Here is a 20,739-nt window from a genome sequence, read left to right on the forward strand (position 1 = left end):
GCACCTAAGAGTTAATTATATTTTAAATACTGACTCAGCACCTGGCCAAATATTTATTATGTAATACATGACAAACAGCATTGTATTAAATAGCTTTAATAGAAGAAAATCAGTTAGAATTGGAATGCATCCTTGGTAGTAACAGTGCTGTTTGTAAAACACTGCAGGCTTCAGATGATCACAGTGCCCATTTCCCATGTGGGTAGAGATGGAGGTTTCTACTGGCCTGCTAGCCTGCTGGGGGGTGTGCTTTGCAGCACAAGCTTGGGCAAAGCTGTCCCCACCAAGCATCACCTTATGGGACTGAATTAGCTATGATATATAATGGCAGCGAAATAACCTCCAGGTCAGCACACTAAATCCATAAATTGCATTCCTGCATGAGCATTTTTAAGTTCTGGAGGGCATATCACACTATTCTAGCTTACAAATAACGTTCAGCTTTTCAAGTCATTACATAACTGTAACCGTTAATCACAATATTCAATATATAAAAAAGCATTTCACACAATGACACACCAAATCAATACAAATCATTTCAGAATGGAAAAGTCTGCTGCTCCTGAATTTAGGACCAACTTCACACCTTGTTACTTAGGAACCTGTAGGGCAAAGAAAACAAATGATCCATGTTGTTATAAACTGAGACTGAAGGTGAATTCATCAACATTAAACATGAATTTTCCACATTAATAGGAAACCAGACAAAGCTAAATTAACATAAAATCATAGGTGGAGAGGTAGATGGACTTTTTTCATACCTTCATTATGAGCCTTGACCCTCTTTAGCCTTTTCTGGTGTTGCCTCAATCTCTTCAACACCAGCCTGGGTCATCAGGTCAGCAATGTTCTTCTCCAAGTCATCAATACGTGTGCTCATCTCATCAAGTGGAGAGGTGGTTAAGGCACATAATTAAAATGAAATGACTCAAGGTTAATCTAAAAATGACCAAAATTATATCTGTGTCAGCCTGTAAATCAGTACTTTTGATTGTGGAAAGGAAAATGCAGTGAAAAAGAGAAAAAAATCAACAATGAGACATCAGTTTATTATTGGATAAAAATTAAACTAAATCAAAACTATTAACATTAAGCATTTACTCAATGAACAAGTGAGTGCATTTCATATGATAGGATATTCCTTCCTATAATCTGGTCTGACATGGTCTGAAACTTGTCCTGCATCTGTTGCAGCAGTGTCTGCACCTGTGAAACAAACCACACAAATACTGTTAGTGACAAAATAAGAATTCATAAGTTGGTTCACTGGTGATGGGAGCCATTCATCAAATCCACCAGATTAATTTGTGGTTGAATGTGACACCACAATGAATTTAAATTGAAACACTGCCAGTGGACCATACAGTATTAATAATACCGTGGCACCTGCACTGAAGCTCAAATGCACTAAGCCTGTGCTCTATAAATGATTCTAAAAAAGCAGCAGTAAAATGATAACATATGTAACTTGTTACCTTGACAACAATGCAAAAGCCTAGTAACCATGGGAGATGATTCCTCAGTTGACTGTGAAAAAAGGTGTCTATACAATTTTCTGTATTTCTGCATTACCTGTCTGCCCGTTACGTAATGTGGCTCTATCACAGCTTAATTTAACCGAATTTATGCTTTAAATGCTAAAAACTTGTGAAAAGGAGCTTTTCTGAGCAACATTCTTAAATACACCAAATGTATTCCGTAGACACACAGACACCTTTTGGACCCTACTATATGAAAAAGAAACAAAGCAAACGAGAGGATTGTTATGTCTGAAACTTAACACCTCTTAGTAAAGCTTATCACCATGACAACATCCAGAAACATTACCTCAGCTATCTGTGTCGTAAAACATAAGTAGGATTTCATTTGCACAATGAATTGTGTAAGTTCTCTGTGTGAACCTTCAAAATATTCAATATAATGGAAACCGACAATGTAAAAATTACTATTACTAAAAGTGTCTCTCTAGAGATGCTGCAGCATAACTTCTGGTAATGTAATACAATGCGTTTCACTCGGTTGTGATTTAGTGATGTCATTTGAAAGACCAACTGACCATTACTTACATAACACGGTCAAGCTAAACAAAAGCCAGGGCGTTCTAGCGACATTAGACACGTTGAATACTATGAGCCCATGAACCTATTTCATTACACAGTCAAATAACTAGCACACAGTGTTATATATTCTCTATACTCTGGCTAACCTTTGCTTGCTTAGTAGCTAACGATAGCTTGCCATCATTAGCATCCTTATTGCCACTGCTGGCTAAGCTACTGTAGCTAATGCAGGCTTGCCAACACGATTACGACTCACCACATTGGTAAGGTCCTGAACCGACTTGGGATCCGTCTCAGCCATGTTGTGCTGTAAACGATTATCAGTGCCTAAACAGTATTAAAATTCAAAGAGCTATCAACCGATTGTTTTGCTATCAGGTTCGTAACTGTTCGAAACAGATAGCAGTCCGTCGCACCACCCACTGCACAGTCAGCTGTTCCACAACACAGAGACTCTCGCGAGAACCGAGTCAGGATGCTAAGAAATGTGGAACATTGAGTTTTGAATGGGGAGCGTGTACAGTACTTTGTAGTTTTGTTTACCCCTCATGGCCTCAGGGACACCCTAAACGGTATTCACTCAAAGCATTTGTTCGCCAGAGTAAGTAGACTACATCACATGAAATTCCCCAGCCTTAACGACCTGCATGTTTGTTGCTGGAATTTGGTTAGTCCGCAAATTATACTAAACAACGATGTATGTGTCTGTGCGCGCGCGCGTGAGTGTGTATGTGCACGCGCGTTTCTCCTCCTCTCGTGTGAACGTGTTGAGATTTGAAAGTTGGAGCTGCTAGGGGGAACCCGGTGTGTTTTGACGCTGAAACATTCGTGTGAGTGTGCGGGTGGGTGGTTGTGATAAGGTGGAGGAAAGTGAATGAAGGCGACTGGTAAGTGAAGCTGGAAGTTGTCCACGGTTTACCTATAAAATGTCGAATATTAAATTCTGCCACTTATACAAGCATTAAACTCTTACTGGGAACGATGGGAAACTGTGCGTGTAGTGAATGTGCTTTTTAAAACTGAAACTACTATTTTAGAAAAAGACGCAGATTTTTCTCTGATGATTTTAGAGATATATTTACCTTAGAGTTGTGAATTCGACATTACACACGTCAAACCCAGTCTTATATGTCCTTATAACAGTGTTCATTTCTGTTTCTCTGTGTCCTGTTACTGAACTTGCAGTAGCCTATCCAGTAGCCCAAAATTGATGTCTGAAAGTTCAGGCATGTTCGCCCAACCCCATGGAGCTATGCTTTGCTTACATAACACAGCTTCAAATGTTACAGGAGATTGCCCAACGCGTTTAGACTGCTATACAGTGATGGTTTACTCACACCGCCAGCAGAAGGGAAGAGCTGGAGACGCCTTGTATTGTTAATTTCCTGAATAATGTTTAACCTGTAGGGAACCTGTAAAAACATCTTTTATGGAATGTGATCAAGGGCTGCTCTGCAGGTTTGCATGAACTTTGCATTGTTAAAAATCTTAACTTTTTAAACGACTCTAAGATACATAAATGTGAGACAGATTTAGTATCTCAGTGAAGTGTGACGTTCTTGAGAAATTAGGACTTCCTTATGTTGTTACTTAAAGCTGAGTTATGTGAAATAACAGATGCCTAATGAGTAATCAGACTGTTCATCTTCTGGATAACTCCACCATGTAAACATGCATCTGCTGCTCTGTTGAAATAGCCTATTATCAGCAATCATACCCAGAGAGTGGCACAAATTACTATTAGAGAACCTGCTGGTGAGGTTTCCTATTTTGTCATGCCTAAAGTACTTCTCAGTGTGTTGACCTAGTGTTGACTGGTTCGCTAAGCTAAACTGAGTGACTTGTCAACTGACTGGCTGCCAAACATGTATCGGAACAAAGGCGTCTATGTTTGTACTGGTCCCACTGTTTTGGATTGGACATTGAAAATAGTGCTGTTAACTTGATTATTACACAGCCACAAGAAGAGTCACATAAGAATCATGTCCCACCAACTTCCTGTACTTCTCACTGTTCGCTCAGAATGTCTTGGTCATGGTTTTGTGTATATAGCAACACACTGGCTGCTACATGAATACGTTCACATGCCATTTCCAAGGAGCTGTTTATCAGTATTAGAAAATCACACTGAACTGTAAAAAACACTCTCTTTGTTCTGTAGATTGCTATGTTCAAGGAGAGAATCACTAACCTTGTCACCTTAGTAATCTATGTAATTATCACATCAACAATGGCTGCTAATACTTGCATAAAACACTATTGGGGATTGTAGAACTCAACTACCTGAATTACTAGTAATGCAGACAAAACAGCTTGGTTCTAACATGTCTTTAACTATGTGTTTCCTCAGAGTGTACTTTCACTCTGATAGAAGTCGGTTAGTAGGAGGAGACAAAGACTTGCATTTTGGCTTGTTATCGCCACACTGTGGCAGCTAATGCTGACATCTCCCACCCAGGTCACCTTAGCAATGCCCCCAATACCTGCCTGTCATAACTGCCTTCACTGGCTATTGGCTATTTAACCTTTCCTTGCACTTCCTCTCTCTCTATGGGATATTTCACATTTTTGCTTCACTTCCAAACCTGCCATCCCCATCCCACTGTATGGCTTTTTCATAAAACACACATCTGGGTTTTGCTTCAAATGTGTGAACTTAAAAGCAGTTTTGATTAAAAAGTAGTTACTCTTGTGTGTCCTGCACAGCAAAAAATATCCCTACAGCATAATAACTTACTAATTAAATTACATGTTTATTTAAACCACCGATACTGCCTGTGTGCATTTTGCACTACAACAACGAATTGTTGGTAGAGTAAAGTAAAGCATGAAAGTAAAGTAAAGCATGAAAATTGTAGATGTTTTAAAGCTTGGTTAATGTTTTACTAAATGAATAAAACAATAATGTAATGACTTGCATCTGTTTTGACAGACTAATCAGGCAGTAAAGGAAATGCTCTTTTGACTGACTGACTGACTGACTGACTGAATTGCAGATGACCTACTGGTAACCTTAACAAAAAGCAGGAAAAGGGAAATATAATTGTGCTCAACCTAAAAACATCAACAGATGTTGACCTAGAAAAATATGTACATTAGCTACAGAGAAAGGTCTGCATGCACATAGTTTAACTGTATTAAATATGCACAGCAGAAAGAGTAACAAACGATTAAGTGCTAAAGTCTTTATGCTGAATTCTTGCTGCTGTAGTGTGCATCCAAGACTGATGAAGAATATAAGATATAAGAATATATAAACTAAACCCAAATGTAACTTTTGCCATCTACAACTGACATTTTTTTTGTCACAGTAGGAAAAGCACAGGGGTTACTAATAATGTTAAACAAGGCTCTGTTCTATTCAAGTGTCAAGAACCAGCATGAACTATACCAGGACCCTGAAACAACAGCAGCTAAATTGAATTTAGTCAGCACTCATTTTATTATTTACACCTCTGCTCTTCTTGCTGTGACATGTCAAAATGTCTTATAATAAAAAAGCATACTGGTCTATTGTTTGATATGAATTTTATTTCCCCTAAAAGTATATAGGTATTATGAGTTGAGGAGTGGCAGCTGGGCCATACACAACTGAGGCATTTCAACCTAATCAGTTTAATAGATTTTACTGCTGTTTGGTTTCGTACAGACCTCTGGTTGCCTCAGAAAAGACATCAGATTATAAATCCTGTTAACTTTCTGCTTCCAAGGTGCAACCGCTAGACCCCGTGGCGTGGACGCCCCTGAGCTTCTCTCAGTGTGATGGATGAAGAGGTGGTTCTGCAGGAGGAGGACCTGGAGGGCTCGTGGACGCTGCTGTCCTGGCTGGCGTCCTGCCTCATGGTGTTTGGAGGGGCCTTGCCCTATGTGCCACAGTACCAGGAGATCCAGAGGAGCAGCAACACTGAGGGCTTCTCCACCAGAGTCTGTCTGGTGTTGCTCATAGCCAACATCCTGCGCATATTCTTCTGGTGAGAATGAGAGGGAAAGCATGCTGTACATCCCTCTGATTTTCTTTTTCTTGCTTTCATCCGTTTTGCCTTTTGGGACACTTGTGCCATTGATGAGGTCACTCAGATCAGTCTTGGTGTCAGAAGTTAAAGGAGTAGGAATAAAATCACAGAATAAAATGAGATTGAGTAGACAATCAGAAGCATATGCTGCTCACCGATAAGCTTTTCTGTAATAGTTTTACACATCAGAGAGCAAAAGTCATTGTTCTGAATCGAGGGACCAGAGAGGGAATGTGATAGATTCTTTATGGAATCTGCTTAAAACATTTATGATTATAAAATCTCTAGCTGTGCTCCTTATACCCTCTATGACATGTCCTGTAATAAAACCCATACAATTAAATAGAATAGTCTGGTGTTTTAACAGTGGTGTTTACATGCCTTGTTTATTTGTTATCATTTTTATTTGTACTTTTATTGCAAATAACATATTAACGTGTTTACACTGTATTTTTCTTAATTCATTTAAGTCACCTCCTATATAAAAAATGGTGTTTTGGTCACGTCCTTTTAGGATAGGGAAGCAGTTTGAGCTGACCCTGCTGCTCCAGAGTGTGGTGATGATCCTCACCATGTTTGCCATGCTGCACCTCTGCTGCACAGTCCAAAACACCAACCGAGTGAGCACCAAACAGCACCGACTTTCAGGTAACTGCCTTTATGCCAAGACCAACAAGTTAGTCATTACTAACACAACAACGTAATCATTTACACGTATATACAGTAAACAAAAATTATTTCCTGGCATCACATGTCCAGCATACCACTTCTCTGTGTCAGCAGTTTAGATGCCAAGTGCGTCACCTCCTTCTTCCTGCCAAAAGAGGGGGCCATTGGAAAAGCTTAAATGGCAAGGCTGCTGTTTTCAAAATGCTTTACCTGTGACGGACACTTTTTTCCTGTTATCTCATTTTCATCTCCCATATTCTCTACTGAATGGTTGCTTTTGGCTCCTTGTGTCTAGACATTAAAACACATGCTACTGTACACTAGTAATAGTAAAACCCAAAGGGCAATGAAAAATAATGGTATCAGAGATATTAAGATATGTAAGAAAGTGCAAGGCAAAGCAAAAATGTCCTGTGAATATATTAGTTGGTGTACTGTCACATGTGAGATTAGTCTATTCTGAGCCCGACTCAGTGAGTGTTAGAGTTAGTGTGTGTGTGTGTGTGTGTGTGTGTGTGTGTGTGTGTGTGTGTGTGTGTGTGTGTGTGTGTGTGAGAGGATGACGTGGATGAGGCATCAGTGCTGGGTAAGGAGAATATGAGAGGAGATGAAGAGGGCTAAGATTAAGCAGACCAATATCAGATTGTGTTGTGTATTGTGTGTGTGTGTGTGTGAGTGTGAGTGTGTGTGTGTGTTTGCAGAAGGAGGGAGCTGATCCAAGATTATTTTCAGGGTCACTCTTCATAGGGTGCTGTCTTTTATGGGTAATTGGGCTTTTTTTCGTAAGTGACGGTTGAGTTGATTGCTTTTGCAAATGTGCTGACGGAAATTCAATCTAAGTACAGTTTTTATTAGATAACAGCCTATGGGATGAAATTGAATGATGGAATCTTGTAATACTTTGATCATGCAGAGCTAAATTTGTTATTAAAGACATAAATTATAATTACTGTTTGATTTTATACTGATTGATGGACATATTTCTTTATAAAGAACTACATAATGTAAGTCTATTTGTTCTGCTGTCAGTGGCAAATGTTTTTAAGTGAGGTTAGATTGAGAAACTAGAGATTGTGTGTGTGTGTAGACATGAGAGTAATGGTCTTTATCTTTTGCATCTGTGCTTCTCTTGTCTCTGCAAAGAGTTGGTGTATTACTCATTGTCATCCCTTTTTTCATTAAGGCCCACCCACGCTTTTTCAGGCAACTTTTTCATGGTGAATAAAATATTATATGACGACTGGTGGAGGATTGTGTGTTCTCTCTGAGGGTGGATGATTTTCATAGGCTTTATATCTATCTGTGCTCAGTATTAGTGCACATGTTGCAAACACAGTGGACAATAGGTCTTGCTGCCAGACAGCTAGATACAGAGGGAAGGAGGATGATTGATTAAAAGGGATACAGGCCAGGATCAAATCTTCATAAACAAGTTTGGCCGTTATAACCCAGGTTACTAAAACTCAGCATGACCACCCTCTCACATCAAGCCCCCCCACTCTGAAGGGCGAGTCTCAGATCGTGTTTCATAGAGTGCGGGTACGATGGGGGATGGTGGGGTCCGGACAAAAATAGCTCAACAGCCCTTCGTCCCAACTGTCCGCTCCTCCCTCCATCCCTTCATCGCTAAGTCTTTCCAGCAAATCAGGGTCATCTCTATGTAAAGTAGCTTCCCCGGCCCAAGTTGCATGTTGGCATGCCTTCCAAATATGTGATTATTTTTGATGATCTTTCATGCTGAGACCTCTCATCGGTCATTTCTCAGCAGCGTTCTCTGCTCTTTATTTTTCTCTTCTTCTTGTCGTTCTGTTGTTGTTTCACCTGCTCTCACCTCTTATCCTCTTCTTCCTTGCCCTAAACCCTTCCTCCAGTAGGGACATCTGAGACTGTCAAAGTCAATGTGTGTTATAGCAGGGTCATCTATGATCCTTCTGCTCACCGACCAACACCTGTCCCCCACTTACTGACCTCATTTTCCACTTCCTTAAGACACACATGCAAACACAAACTGACAGATAAGGTGAAACAGAAAATCACAAGTGCAGCTGCTGTTATGCTGATGATTCCTACCTGTTACAATCTGTTGTTGCTGATTGTACTGACTTCCCCCAGCCTCCACCTATTTTGTTTCCTTTTTCCATACTTGTGAAGGCATCTCTTGCTGTTTATTCCATATTTCCCTGATATACAATGTGTCTGCTGCATTTGGTTCTGTATATCGCCTAAGGACATTCAGTGTGCCTCTGATGAAATCTGGCATGCTGCTTTGATTCATGTGGCATCCAACCTCGCACACACAGCTTTTCCCACAAAATGCAACTGGCTATGCATCGTTGCAGTGATTCTAAATGCTTTGATGTAATTTGAATCAGGCCTTTTTCAAAACGGGTTTGTTTGTGTCAGTCCCAAACTGAATTTTATTGTCCCCCAAACCTGCTGGCCTGCTTTCATACTTGTTTGCTGCTGTTTCCATCCATGGTAAGTTTGTGTGATGCTTCCCTCAGCAAAGTGTAGGGGTGGGGGGTGGTGTTGCATGACTGCAAGTGTGGAGTGTGAGCTAAGCCCCCTCCCACCACAGTCTTCTTAGGAAATAAATGTTGTGTTGCATCATCTTGGGCTTGAATATCTGTTTTCCTGTTGTCACTGCAATGACGCAGTTAATGATGTTATCAGGACATGTGTCACAAGTATATAGTGTGTTCTGACTATACACACAAACTGTACAGTCTGCCTGGAAACAAGCTAAGACCAGAATTGTTCAGGAGGACTCAGTTACTGTTTCTTTGTCCACTCAATTTTGCATATTCCCCTGGTAACATGGAAAACTGACCATATTACCAATTTTTTGACAATTTTTGAGTAAATTGTCAGTGTGATATTCACCTCACATACTGTAACTTTAAATACGCATACCATACATCGTAAAAATGCATCTTCTTCGCAAACATTTGAATAACTTATTTGTCTTATCTTAACCACAATGCAAAATCTACAAGACTTTTCCAAGGAACCAACGTGAGCACGCTGAAAATGCAGATTTTTAAAAATCTTTTCAAGGGCCGCCTTTTCATTCAAGAGGAGGCTGAGTGAGAATCAACATAATTAGATTAGGAATAGAATTTTCAAGTCAGGTCACCTTCATCATCATTAATGAGTTTGAGTAGGTATGGACCTGGCAAATTGTGTGTTGCTATGGTCTACATTAGTTTTCCTTTATGCCGCCGTAATGCAGTGATGGTGTATTAACAGAATGAAAGATGATCAAAAATAGAAGCTGTTGATCTGCCTATTTCAGCATTGTAACAGAGCCCACAACAATGTTATTCTTCACATAATCACCGATATAGGTAAAACTCATTACATATCTATATATCAATAGTGAAAATATTTTTAAGAAGGAAGGTTTGGTGACTAAAATTTGAGAGTCTTTGTGACAGTCTCTACACTGAGCTGACTCAGTTTTGACTTTGCCGTGACTTCCAGTGGCTGCCCCAGGGCACCACATTAACAGCCCTGGCCTTATGATACAGGGATTGGGAGGCTGAGGGGAGAGAATATGTTCAAAGGCAAATGTGACCTCAGGCTACAGTGTCGGGTCTGGTGCAATGAAAGCGGAGAGTTACTTTGAACGAGCCGAAATATAAAATTCAAGGGCTGCAGAAACGCATAGTTAAGGCAAACTGCTTACATCTATTACGCTATTAATGTAAATTATTTAAATTTCAAAAATTAATAATTTATAAATTTTCTTGATTTCATCAACTAGTTCATTTTAGATCCAATAAAAAGTGGAACAATATCATCCTCTACTGGTTGGACTGGGTAAAGCAACTACTATAACAAATTTCAGCTCTTAAGGTATTTCTAGTTGTACACTGGGCATACAGTTTTATATTCTTTACATTTACATTTAACCATCCAACATTCTCAGCTCTCGTCTACAATCTCACTTTGTGAGTCACCAGGCACCGAGCCACAATTGCTATTTAACATGCTGTTTGTGGGAGCCAGCGAGAGCTTACCAGACCATAAACAGTGGAAGAGATGGGACTCTCGATAGCTGGTGTTGACCCTGCGGTCATCCTTAAAACCGTTGGCACTCAAGTGGTGAAAGCAATTTCAATTTGCTCTAGATAACCTCTTCAGGAGAGGTTAGACAGAGCAGACATTGAAGGCGTGAGAGGAATTATTTAAAGAATGTGGGCTCAGTCAGTGGCTAATTCATTGTCTGTGATGTTGCAAAATGAACTTTCACTCTACTTTTATTTACGCAGGCAACAACAAGTGAGCACATACGCTATTCTCCAGTAACTTATCGCCTCATAAAGTCACACCGTAGCTGTTCTTTACAGCCACAGATCTGTTCAGAACCAAGCAGAGGTTCCTAGCCGGGGCTGTTCAGGCTGTCTTATAGCTGAAAATTCATTGACGACCAGCTATTTGATTTGGAGTTTAACTTTTAAATTAATCAGTTTTTATCAGATTTATCAATAGACTCTTAACTACTGCTGCGGGCTCAGCGCTATATTTTTCTCAAGCATAACTCGATGGGAATGGAGAGCTTAATTTTTACCCTTTTCACTGTCATCTCAAATCTTTTAAAGTTTGAATGCCTAACTTAGTGGTAGTCACACAATTTCTTTACATCAGGTCATACTGAAAAATTGTCAATCATCACGTGCATGTGCAACATTTTAATAAGACATTTACCAAATAAAGCAACAACAAAAAAATACATTCAATGTTTCTGAACTTTCAGTGCAAAAAAAATATATATAAATATATAAAATTACAAATTTTTACACTGTTTCTTCACAGTGTTGATTGTAGAGTTGTGTATTGTGTGGTGTATGCTTGTGCTTAAATACAACTAAAATAGAGCACAAGATTTTAAACAACACTCAAGTATTTCTGCTGCTGCTGAACTACTACTACTGTATTTGTAGTTGGTCACGTCAGTCCATGTAAGACAGTCCAGGTGTGCATGGGTAAGTCTGGTCCTGTGTCTTTTCCTAATGTTCATGGTGGAAACTGTGGATTCACAGGCATAGCTATTTACAACAAAGGACATCAGCTTCTGCAAATGTGCTTCACAGATGGGTACTCACTGTCAGAGATCACGTTGCAAAAGTGGTGTACACCTGCTCCAAGTTCAGTTTTGCAGATGTAATTGGACTGCAATGATGGGATTTTAGGGCTCTAATATAAAATAAATAGATAAATAACAAAGCAGAAAATGGAAAAAGACTTTTTGGATCGAAAACCTTTTTTCACCTCATTTCACCCCTGCTTATACTCGGATGTTATTCTCTCCCCTCGAGATGGAGATTTAGTGAATTCAGGTGGCAGGTGACGCCTGTCAAGAACTCCAACTTAAGCACCCACTCAGGGATTCACAGAGTCCGGCTCTTCTCTCTGTGCTTGAAAGGAATTCATGGATTTGAAGCTAATTCAGGGCTCTGGCGAGGATCAAGTTGGTTGATAATCTGTACAACCAATTGCATTAATTTCTTAAGATCCATGTTTTTTAGGTTTGGCAGGAGCGCTTATTGGTGAATAATACGGTGGAAAGCGGCAAAATTGGGGATATCCTGTCTCTTCGCAACAGCTGGATAAGACCCATCACTTTCCCACACATATTAAAGGCTCTAGTGGCTCATACAGATACAAGAGATCAGTTGAGATTGTTCTCATCCAAAAAGTTCTCAAGTGCATTTAAAATGTCCCCGCCTATAGTTTGGCCTCGCATTGGCAGGAAGCACAAAAGCTTTTCACCAAAAGAGCTGTCTTTGGGGAACCAGACCCAGGTGCATAGTTGTGCAACATTACCAGTGTCAGCGCTTTCATCCACAGTCAAGGTGAAGCATTGAACAGCTGACAGGTCCACGCTCAGCTGACAACTACAGCCCCTGTATTCGTTGTAAAATGGCTTCTTTGTTACTAAAGTTGGACAAATCATTTTGGCAGATGACAACGCTCCTTTACAATGTCTGCATCTGTAAATGCTTTCTTATGCTTTGCTAGAATCCATGCAGTTTCGTATGCTGCTCCTGTAAATTATTCAGCAGTCGAGCAAGCAAGTTTTTGTTGCCATTTACTTAGAGCAGAGAGTTTCTCAATTTTTTTTATTCCCTCTTAAATTGCAATCAGGTGGGAATTTGACACTGATGTTAGCATGCAAAGTTTTAAAATGCCTTTCCAAATTGCACTGTTTAAAATCTGAACACATCTTCTGGCATAAAAAGCACATTGGGTTTGAGTTGTTTTCCATAAGGAAAACCTCATCTGTCAATTTCCCCTGAAACTTTCTGTGTTCATTTTCTAGGGTGCGAACATTTCTCCTTTTGTTGACCTGTTCTCCCTTGCACTCTTTTGCCTGTCCGTTCTCTTCCTCTTCATCGTCCTCTCCATCCTCGTCCTGCGTTTGACACGGTTCCCTTTGTGTGGTGGTTGGCTGTTTGTCTTTGTCTTTCTCAAGCTGCTTTTGATTTATCACAAAACCATCTGTAATTCGACATGGTCCACTCATGTGATGGTGGTTTAACCTGATGACCTCTTGATACAGTCGAAGCATATAATAACAACAACATGCTGCCTGCAAGTGGCAGTAAGTTGATGACCATACAGAGGCCTTTGTGTAAAACTGAAACCATTGTGTGACAAGAACAGAGGCTCTGCTGGCTACATGTGGCCCAGAGGCCTCGTAATGACCATCTAGGGTTTAACTTCTTATTCCTCAGGTTGTTTCTAAGTACACAGGTGCTTAGCACAGATTTAGTGAGTTGTGATCCTGAATCAGTGTACCACTTTAAAGGTGAAGGTGTTTGCATTTCCCTATAGGTTTATGTGTGACTTTTGAGAGAATTTGAAGAGAAACGACCGGCTTATTTTGTGCCCTCTGTGTGTCTGTTTTGTCGCACATCATAGGCAGGGAGAGTGAGTCTTTAGCACTTGCATACTGTACATGTGTGTTGCACTTTTCCTAACTTTAACCCGGTATACTGTCACAGTGATGTACTCACTTACTGGTGCAATGCAGAGTATGAAGACTCTGCCACTCAGCCTTATCTGTAACACTCAGGCAGCACTGCAGCTGGGTGAATCAGGTGTAACAATACAAACACAAACACATACACATGGACACACACACACACAGACACAAAGACAGATACTGTGCAACCCAGCCAATTACATTTACATATCCTGCACCACACAGAAAAGTGTTGTGCTTACTTTCAACGTCAAGTGTGTTTAATTAAATCCCTAATAGCAGTTAAGTTTAATTAGCAAGTCAAATGAAGTCAGGTAGGTGAGAGGTGGTTTATTAGCAGAGGAGCATATTGGATTACTTGGGCAGAATATTTAGAAAATAGAAAATAAATAACATGCCTCAGAGGGAGTATTTGTACAGATAATTTTTTTGCTTGTAAATTTTCACTGAATTTCATAGAGGAGTCACAATGTGTAAACATTTTCCTAAACCAAAGATAAGTTTTGTAATTACCTTTTCGACTGAGGAAGTTGTTTTCCCACTCATTTTTTGCCTGTTGTGACTTTTAAGTGTAAGAGACATCTGCAGCCGGAGGGGTGGCATGTTGGAAGGTATTAACACAAAAATGTGGACTATCCCTCATGTGTGATGTCTGAGGTGACCATGCAGCTCTCATAGACTGTTTGTCATTCTCATGTCCTGAAATTAATTATTTAATTGTGAGGAGTGCAGCTGATATTCTACAGACAAAGTGTGCATATGTGTGTGTGTTATACATTATGCATTTTGAAATGTCACAATAGCAAAAACACAAATGTAAATAATCAAATGAATGATTGCTGAATTTCATTTAGCTGCTTCAGTTTCATGATCCTGGTGTTGTGCATGTTTGCTCACTTACACACTGCCATGACTACAGGGACACTTGAATAGAACAGACCTTTTATTAATGTTATTAGTAACACCTTAATATTCAGACTTACCTCAGCCTACCCATCAACCTGAATCAGGGGTTTAATCAGCTGAAAAGAGGGAAAACACCTGTGTAAGTGTGCAAGGAGCCCTGAAAACTACTGCAATAACCTGAAGGGCTGTATGGAAGGCAGGTGGAAATCATTCATCAGTATATGAAATAATGGTATGAATGTTACAGATTGTAAAGGTAAATGTAGGTGGTTTGTAGTGAATGTGCTAAAAATGTAAGAAACATTGGTGTCCTTAAATTTAATTAAAAGGTTGAAATTTAACTTAAGAGACCAGATCTCCTGGTGAGCCTGATATATTTACTAGTTTTAGAGCATGATTTAATGAAGATACATTTTTATCAAGCATTTAATGGTAAGTGTGAATCTGATTTGTTCTTAATTGACCTACCTGGTCCAGAAAAGGTCACATTAAACAGAATGGAAACTCAGTCGTGGCTTTCAAATGGAAAATTTAATATTGAGCAAATTTCTCAGCCTCTCTCTGAGGGTCTGCCCTGATACCTTGTGGTTATTTATGGATGTGGGTTAGTAATTCATGAATTTGTCTTTGACCCTGTTGAACTGGTTGTGTCAGTCAGGACAGTGTGTCACCTCATTAGACCAGCACAAGAGAGAAGACCTGACAAACAGACAGCATCTATCACCATCTATTTCTGCCATGTAACCTGACAGTTGTGTGCGTGTGCCTGTGTGTATGTCTGTGTGTGCGTGCGTGCATGCGTGCATGCAGGGGTGTTACAGTAAGGTATATGTACCCATCTGTTATGTGTGTGTACTATATTCTTAGGGCATGTTGCGCATCTGTTTTAGTAGGCGTCCAGATGCCTGCTAATTGAACATGAAGTCAAAACCCTCTGAGTGACTGTTCAATATGGCAAAAGATATTATCACAATACATTTTCCTACATTGCCTATATTGATATTTAAGTAATACTGCTATTGTATTAAAGTATCTTAACATGACTAAAGCTTGAAGAAACTAGAGGGTTCTTTCTGATTTAAACGTAATATTTTAAGTTAATGAAAAAAAATAGCATTTAACTGTGTCATAGTCATAAATTAAACTTAGCTGCTGTTGGTTTGTATGAGATTAGGTAGTTTACAGTCAGTGTGTCAGATACAGTAACAATCTATTTAATCAGCATTTCAGTATTAAGAGTATCAGCATTTTTCTCTAAGCCATATTGCTTTTAAATAACCAAAGCACCTCTGTATTATTGCATTAACATTGTTGCCCTGCTTTGTCTGTAGTTTTCTCGCATGTGGAGGGTAAAATAAAATCCCTATTACTTTACTTAGTTCTCTTTGGTCCTGCACATGGTTTTTTCTCTCATTTTTTCCCTCACGGTCGATGGGCCACTCTGTTTCCGCCAGCACTGTGTAAGCGAACTGAGACCCTAATCAGCTGTATTGTGGCCTGGCTGCCACCATTATTAAAGCTACACACATTAAATATAAATTCCCAAAGTCTACTTTCTCTAAATTTGTGTTGTGGTGTCGCTGAAGCGCAGTGGCATGTGGCAGCCTCCAGCAGGGGAAAGAAAAGAGCCTGCACACACACACACACACACACACGTATTCACTTCTCATTCAGTCTTTTTAGTTATCTATTTCCATTATTTCTTTATTATCTCTATTTCCACCTCTCCTCATGTTTCTCACATCTTTGGAAAATTATTTCTCACCACATCTAAAAAGCTTTGTCTCTTCTTCACATAATCCCTTGCTTACCTTAAGTGAGGAAAGCAACAAAGATGTGTTAGTTTTAGAGGTTTGCAGTTTTTGTCAGGCCAGCTGTTCAAACCAAAGGGAATCACAGCGCAAAGACAAATGATAACTAGCACTTCAATACATTAAGTACGTTACAGCAAAACTACTGATTATGAACAGGCTGAACTGCAGAGAAATAACTTTAAATCCCTCCAATGATGCATGAAGGGCGAGCAAATTTGTCCAGTTACTCATGCAATCCTTGAAGGGTTAATGCACATTAGTCCTTGACTCCACAATGTCAAGGAGGCGGCATGATAAACACAGATCCCAGTGCGGTTTAAACTCATTATCCCCTCATTGAGTTGAGCTGAAATGAGCACGGCCTCCGTCACTCTCTCACGGCTTCGTTGCTCAGTGTTTTGGGCTCTGATCAGAGCCGATCACAGAGAATGTGATAGAGTCAAACTTTAAAAACCCTCTGGCTCGCTCATTAAGAGAAAACTCTGTCTGTCTCACAGTCTGGTTTCTCACACAGAGATGCAACGTCATAAATACCCATGCCCTAAAGAAAATAGCCTCACTAAAACTACTTGCTGTACCACTGGTAAAAACACTTTGTTTCTAATTGGTTTATATTCCTTATTTCAGTGGATAATTGGCCAAATATACATTGTCTAGGCTGCAGGGGAAGTTAGAGTCATGATTAAATATGCTTGTGTCAGTTAACCCTTCTAGCATCGCAAAGTTCATGATTCACTACTCACACTTGCAAGCGAAGTAAATACACATCCTCTCATAGAAAGTTTTCAAACTCTAAACTTTCAGGGCTGATTTTGTAGAAGAACAAGAACTTACAGCTGTGTGTATAGTAGAGGATATCGCAGGGTGCTTGCTTTCCCACTGTCCTAATTGGAGAGGTGGTGCTGTGCCCTGGGCACTGTGCCATCCATGAGACACTAGACTTGTGCAGACTCCTCTCACTCGTCTCCAACATGTCACGCTGTGCTTCCTGAGAACATCAGTGCCTGCAGGACCGCCCTCAAACCCAAACACACATACACACAAACCTGTAAAATCAGACCATGACAAACATCCCAAACTGGCAAGAAAAATACCTACGTCACTGAAAAACTAGGATATCAGGAATAAAAAAACAGACAACCGGATGATTAGTTTGTCTGTTGTTTGCTTACAATCTGTCTCTGTTGTCAGATGTTTGGGTTGAGCAGTTTTGTAACTTTTCCTCAGCTGGTGATGCATCTGCAGATCAAATAGTTCCACCTAATCAGGGTGTCCCACAGCTCAGATAATTATGAGAATAACAACTTCAGCAAGACAAAAGCAGCTTGCAACAACTAGAAGCTCCTCATCTCCACTGCATCTCTTGGACTGTGATGAATAACTTTTAAACACCGCTGCTGTTACATTAATCCTGATTGAGTTTAACACAGTGCACTAAATTTTAGTGGACAGCCCACAATGCTTTAACAGAGTTCATGTTAGAAAGTCTGCATCACTGTACGCCCTAATATGATCAATCTTTCAGGTGATCAGTTCTCTGCAGATGCGTGGATAGGGGAATAGCTCAGTTCTGTGTCCAAATTTATTTTTAAGTTCAGAGTAATACAGTATATGTAACCTTTAAATAAACTGCAAACCAATACACCATTCTTAATAGTCACGGTTACCACGGCTTCACAGATGATTCTGTTTGCTGAATGAAGAAATGTATTGGTGTAAAACATGTCCCATTTCCTCGATGTATTGTACACCTTGTGGACAGTGGAGCAGTCGGCACATTGGACGATAGGCTAATGTCACAGGGAAGAACATTGCGAGAATATTGCAAGATGCAAAACATTTCTCATTCTCTCCCTCTGGGAAGCAGCCATCTCACTCTCTCTGCTCCACCCTCCCCTTGACTATCATTCTCAGACTTCATCCATCTCTTTTTCTTTTTAATTCCTCTCTTCTCTACCCAACCTTGTAAATCTTTCTCTTTTTCTTTTCTGTCTAAACTGTTGAGGCGAGCAAGGGGACACTGATGCAACCTCACAGCAACAACATGCTGGCTGATCCTCTTCCATCTCTATTATGTTACAGAAACAACCACTGAAAATCAGTCAGCTACAAAAAGGAAAATTTGTGAGAAGACATCCATACAGATCCCAGTGAATTAAAGTATGTTTATGAATAAATCTAGTCAGGTACAATCCCTGTTATTAAGATGTGTGCGACAACGTGTAACATCAAACAGCGTTTAACTCTGACAGGGATTTTGTTGAGGGATGTGTCTCTTTTTCTAGCATTTATAAGGAAAGTTGACATGACAACCAGTATCCAGTAGTCCTTGTAAAATGCATTGTCTTTGCATTGTTAGTGACATGAAAGGGCTTTACTACCAGAGCAGCTAAGATTCATAAAGCTGGTTTCTCCTCTCGTTGTAAAGCAGCTATAAACATATAAATCAAGCAATGCACAATCAAAAAATACAAATTGTACTATATTCTTTGATTTCTTGTGTCTAAGAAAGTACATTTCAGTCTTTGGTCAGTCAGGAAGTCGCTTGTACTTCTTGATGCTCATACAGTAATTAAAAACACACTTGTTAAGAATTCCCTTTCACAGATTCAAATTAACAGCTAAGAACACTGTAAATAGACCCAATCTGAGCGGCTAATTAGCATTTTCCCTTGGCAGTCCTTGTGTTTGTGCCATTTGTCTGTTTTCACTCTAAAGATGGTGAAAAAGAAAAACGATTACTGCAATGCCAGGTGACACAAATAGAGAACTGTGTTACCTATTTAGTGACTCCTTGACACTAACAGTGTTATGTTTCAGAGAATATAATAATATTTTAATGCTTCAGTTTTGTATGTTTTTATTCTTCATGTCTGTTATCCTCCTCTGCTTGCCTCAGATGGTAAAATATTTTGCCTTGTTAGCCCCTGCCTTGCTTTACCATTCACCCAGTATTGTAGGTGCTTAAGAAGCTACAGGTATAAACAATCCCAATAAACCGCTATGGGCATTATTAGGGTTGTAACTACACAAACACACACACACACACACACACACACACACACACACACACACACACACAGAGGGAGAAGAAAACAAGGGAAAGTAGCCAATTGTGTAGTGAGGAAGGTCAATGGACATTCTAAATATCTAAATAATGACATTTAATGAGCCGCCGCGATGCTAATTACTGTGGACTCAGACTGGGTAATGAGGTAATTGTATCCTGTGGAAGAAGATGAAGAAGTGTTTGTGTGTGTGTGTGTGTGTGTGTGTGTGTGTGCATGTGTGAAATTGTGATAGAGACTAGATAGATACAGATATCCTCTGTTGCTGAAATAATAATTTTCATATGATTTCTATGATCACTTAACAGTTTCAGTTATTGCATCATGTTCTGTATTTTCCTGTGCGTTGCTCATGCAGAAAATTAAGCTGCCGTTTCTGTTGGCATGCAAAGTCAGCAGCAGTCATGTGTAAGTTATAGAAAATTGGTTATTTTGTGCCGTGTACAGTTTCTTAAAATTGCTTTTAACATCTGGCAGCAGATCACACTGTCAGATACTTATTCTGACTATTCCCTACACCAGCACTTCAGTTTTTCATCTTTACATTTAATCCTGGGTAAATATTTGTTTAGCGCACATTTGATAACAATCACTTGTAATTCATGTAGACACAGTTTTTCCTGTGATAGAGACAGACTCAGAGCCCATTTCCAGTACTGAGACCAAGCAGGAAATGAGGGATTTACAGCATTAACCACATTGTTCTATGAGTTCCTAAATTTCCAAGCAACTGTGGCACCTCATGTTTATTCATGTGTAATTTATACAAATTTACAATGGGGTTTCCTTAACATTTCTAGCTGTTAAATCTCATAATGTGTCATATATTTCACCCTTTTTCTGTGGGAGTTCAGCGCCTTCTCATCCAAACATGTCACATTGTATTTATGAACACACTAATATAAATTGTAGATGCATGGTAGATGTTACACTGTGAATACTAATAAGTATAAAAGAATATGTTCTATTATATCTATAACATTAGGAAATGTCAGCATGTTCCCAATAATTACAATAATTAATGTTATTTACAGAAGCCCTGGGCAGACATCACCTTAAAATGCTGCTAATATAAACTGCATTGAAGCTGTATGTAGTGTATATCAAACGTGCATATCGGGTACTCATGCTGTATTCAGTTGTGTAATTCTAAGTTGAAAATTCATGTTGATGTTATGCCCTAAAGGAAATAGCCTCACTAAAACTACTACTGGTATA

The 20,739-nt window shown here is 39.5% G+C and overlaps 2 protein-coding genes across 4 annotated transcripts in view; one reads left to right on the plus strand and one right to left on the minus strand.

The window, feature by feature from the left end:
* Positions 1-80: 80 nt before the first annotated feature.
* On the minus strand, positions 81-2,495 carry hsbp1 (heat shock factor binding protein 1). Its single transcript, XM_022749849.1, has 4 exons — positions 2,317-2,495; positions 1,140-1,206; positions 762-888; positions 81-602 (listed from the first exon to the last, which is right to left on the minus strand). The coding sequence occupies exons 1-3, from the start codon at positions 2,359-2,361 to the stop codon at positions 767-769; spliced, it is 234 nt and encodes a 77-aa protein (XP_022605570.1). The 5' UTR covers positions 2,362-2,495; the 3' UTR covers positions 81-602; positions 762-766.
* A 163-nt stretch (positions 2,496-2,658) lies between these two features.
* Positions 2,659-20,739, plus strand: part of LOC111225230 (PQ-loop repeat-containing protein 1-like) — a 45,213-nt gene continuing 27,132 nt past the window's right edge. Inside the window, exons 1-3 of one of the 3 annotated variants that reach the window (XM_022749975.1) lie at positions 2,659-2,727; positions 5,771-6,031; positions 6,588-6,721. In XM_022749975.1, coding sequence (XP_022605696.1) covers positions 5,823-6,031; positions 6,588-6,721 — 343 coding nt within the window. In that variant the 5' untranslated portion in view covers positions 2,659-2,727; positions 5,771-5,822. Of the gene's footprint in view, positions 2,728-2,859; positions 2,948-3,393; positions 3,519-5,770; positions 6,032-6,587; positions 6,722-20,739 lie in introns of those variants that run through there. The other 2 variants (XM_022749973.1, XM_022749974.1) reach the window with 2 other exon arrangements.

This window comes from Seriola dumerili, unplaced genomic scaffold, assembly GCF_002260705.1.
Source record: "Seriola dumerili isolate Sdu_G_001 unplaced genomic scaffold, Sdu_1.0 BDQW01000147.1, whole genome shotgun sequence".
NCBI lineage: Eukaryota > Metazoa > Chordata > Actinopteri > Carangiformes > Carangidae > Seriola > Seriola dumerili.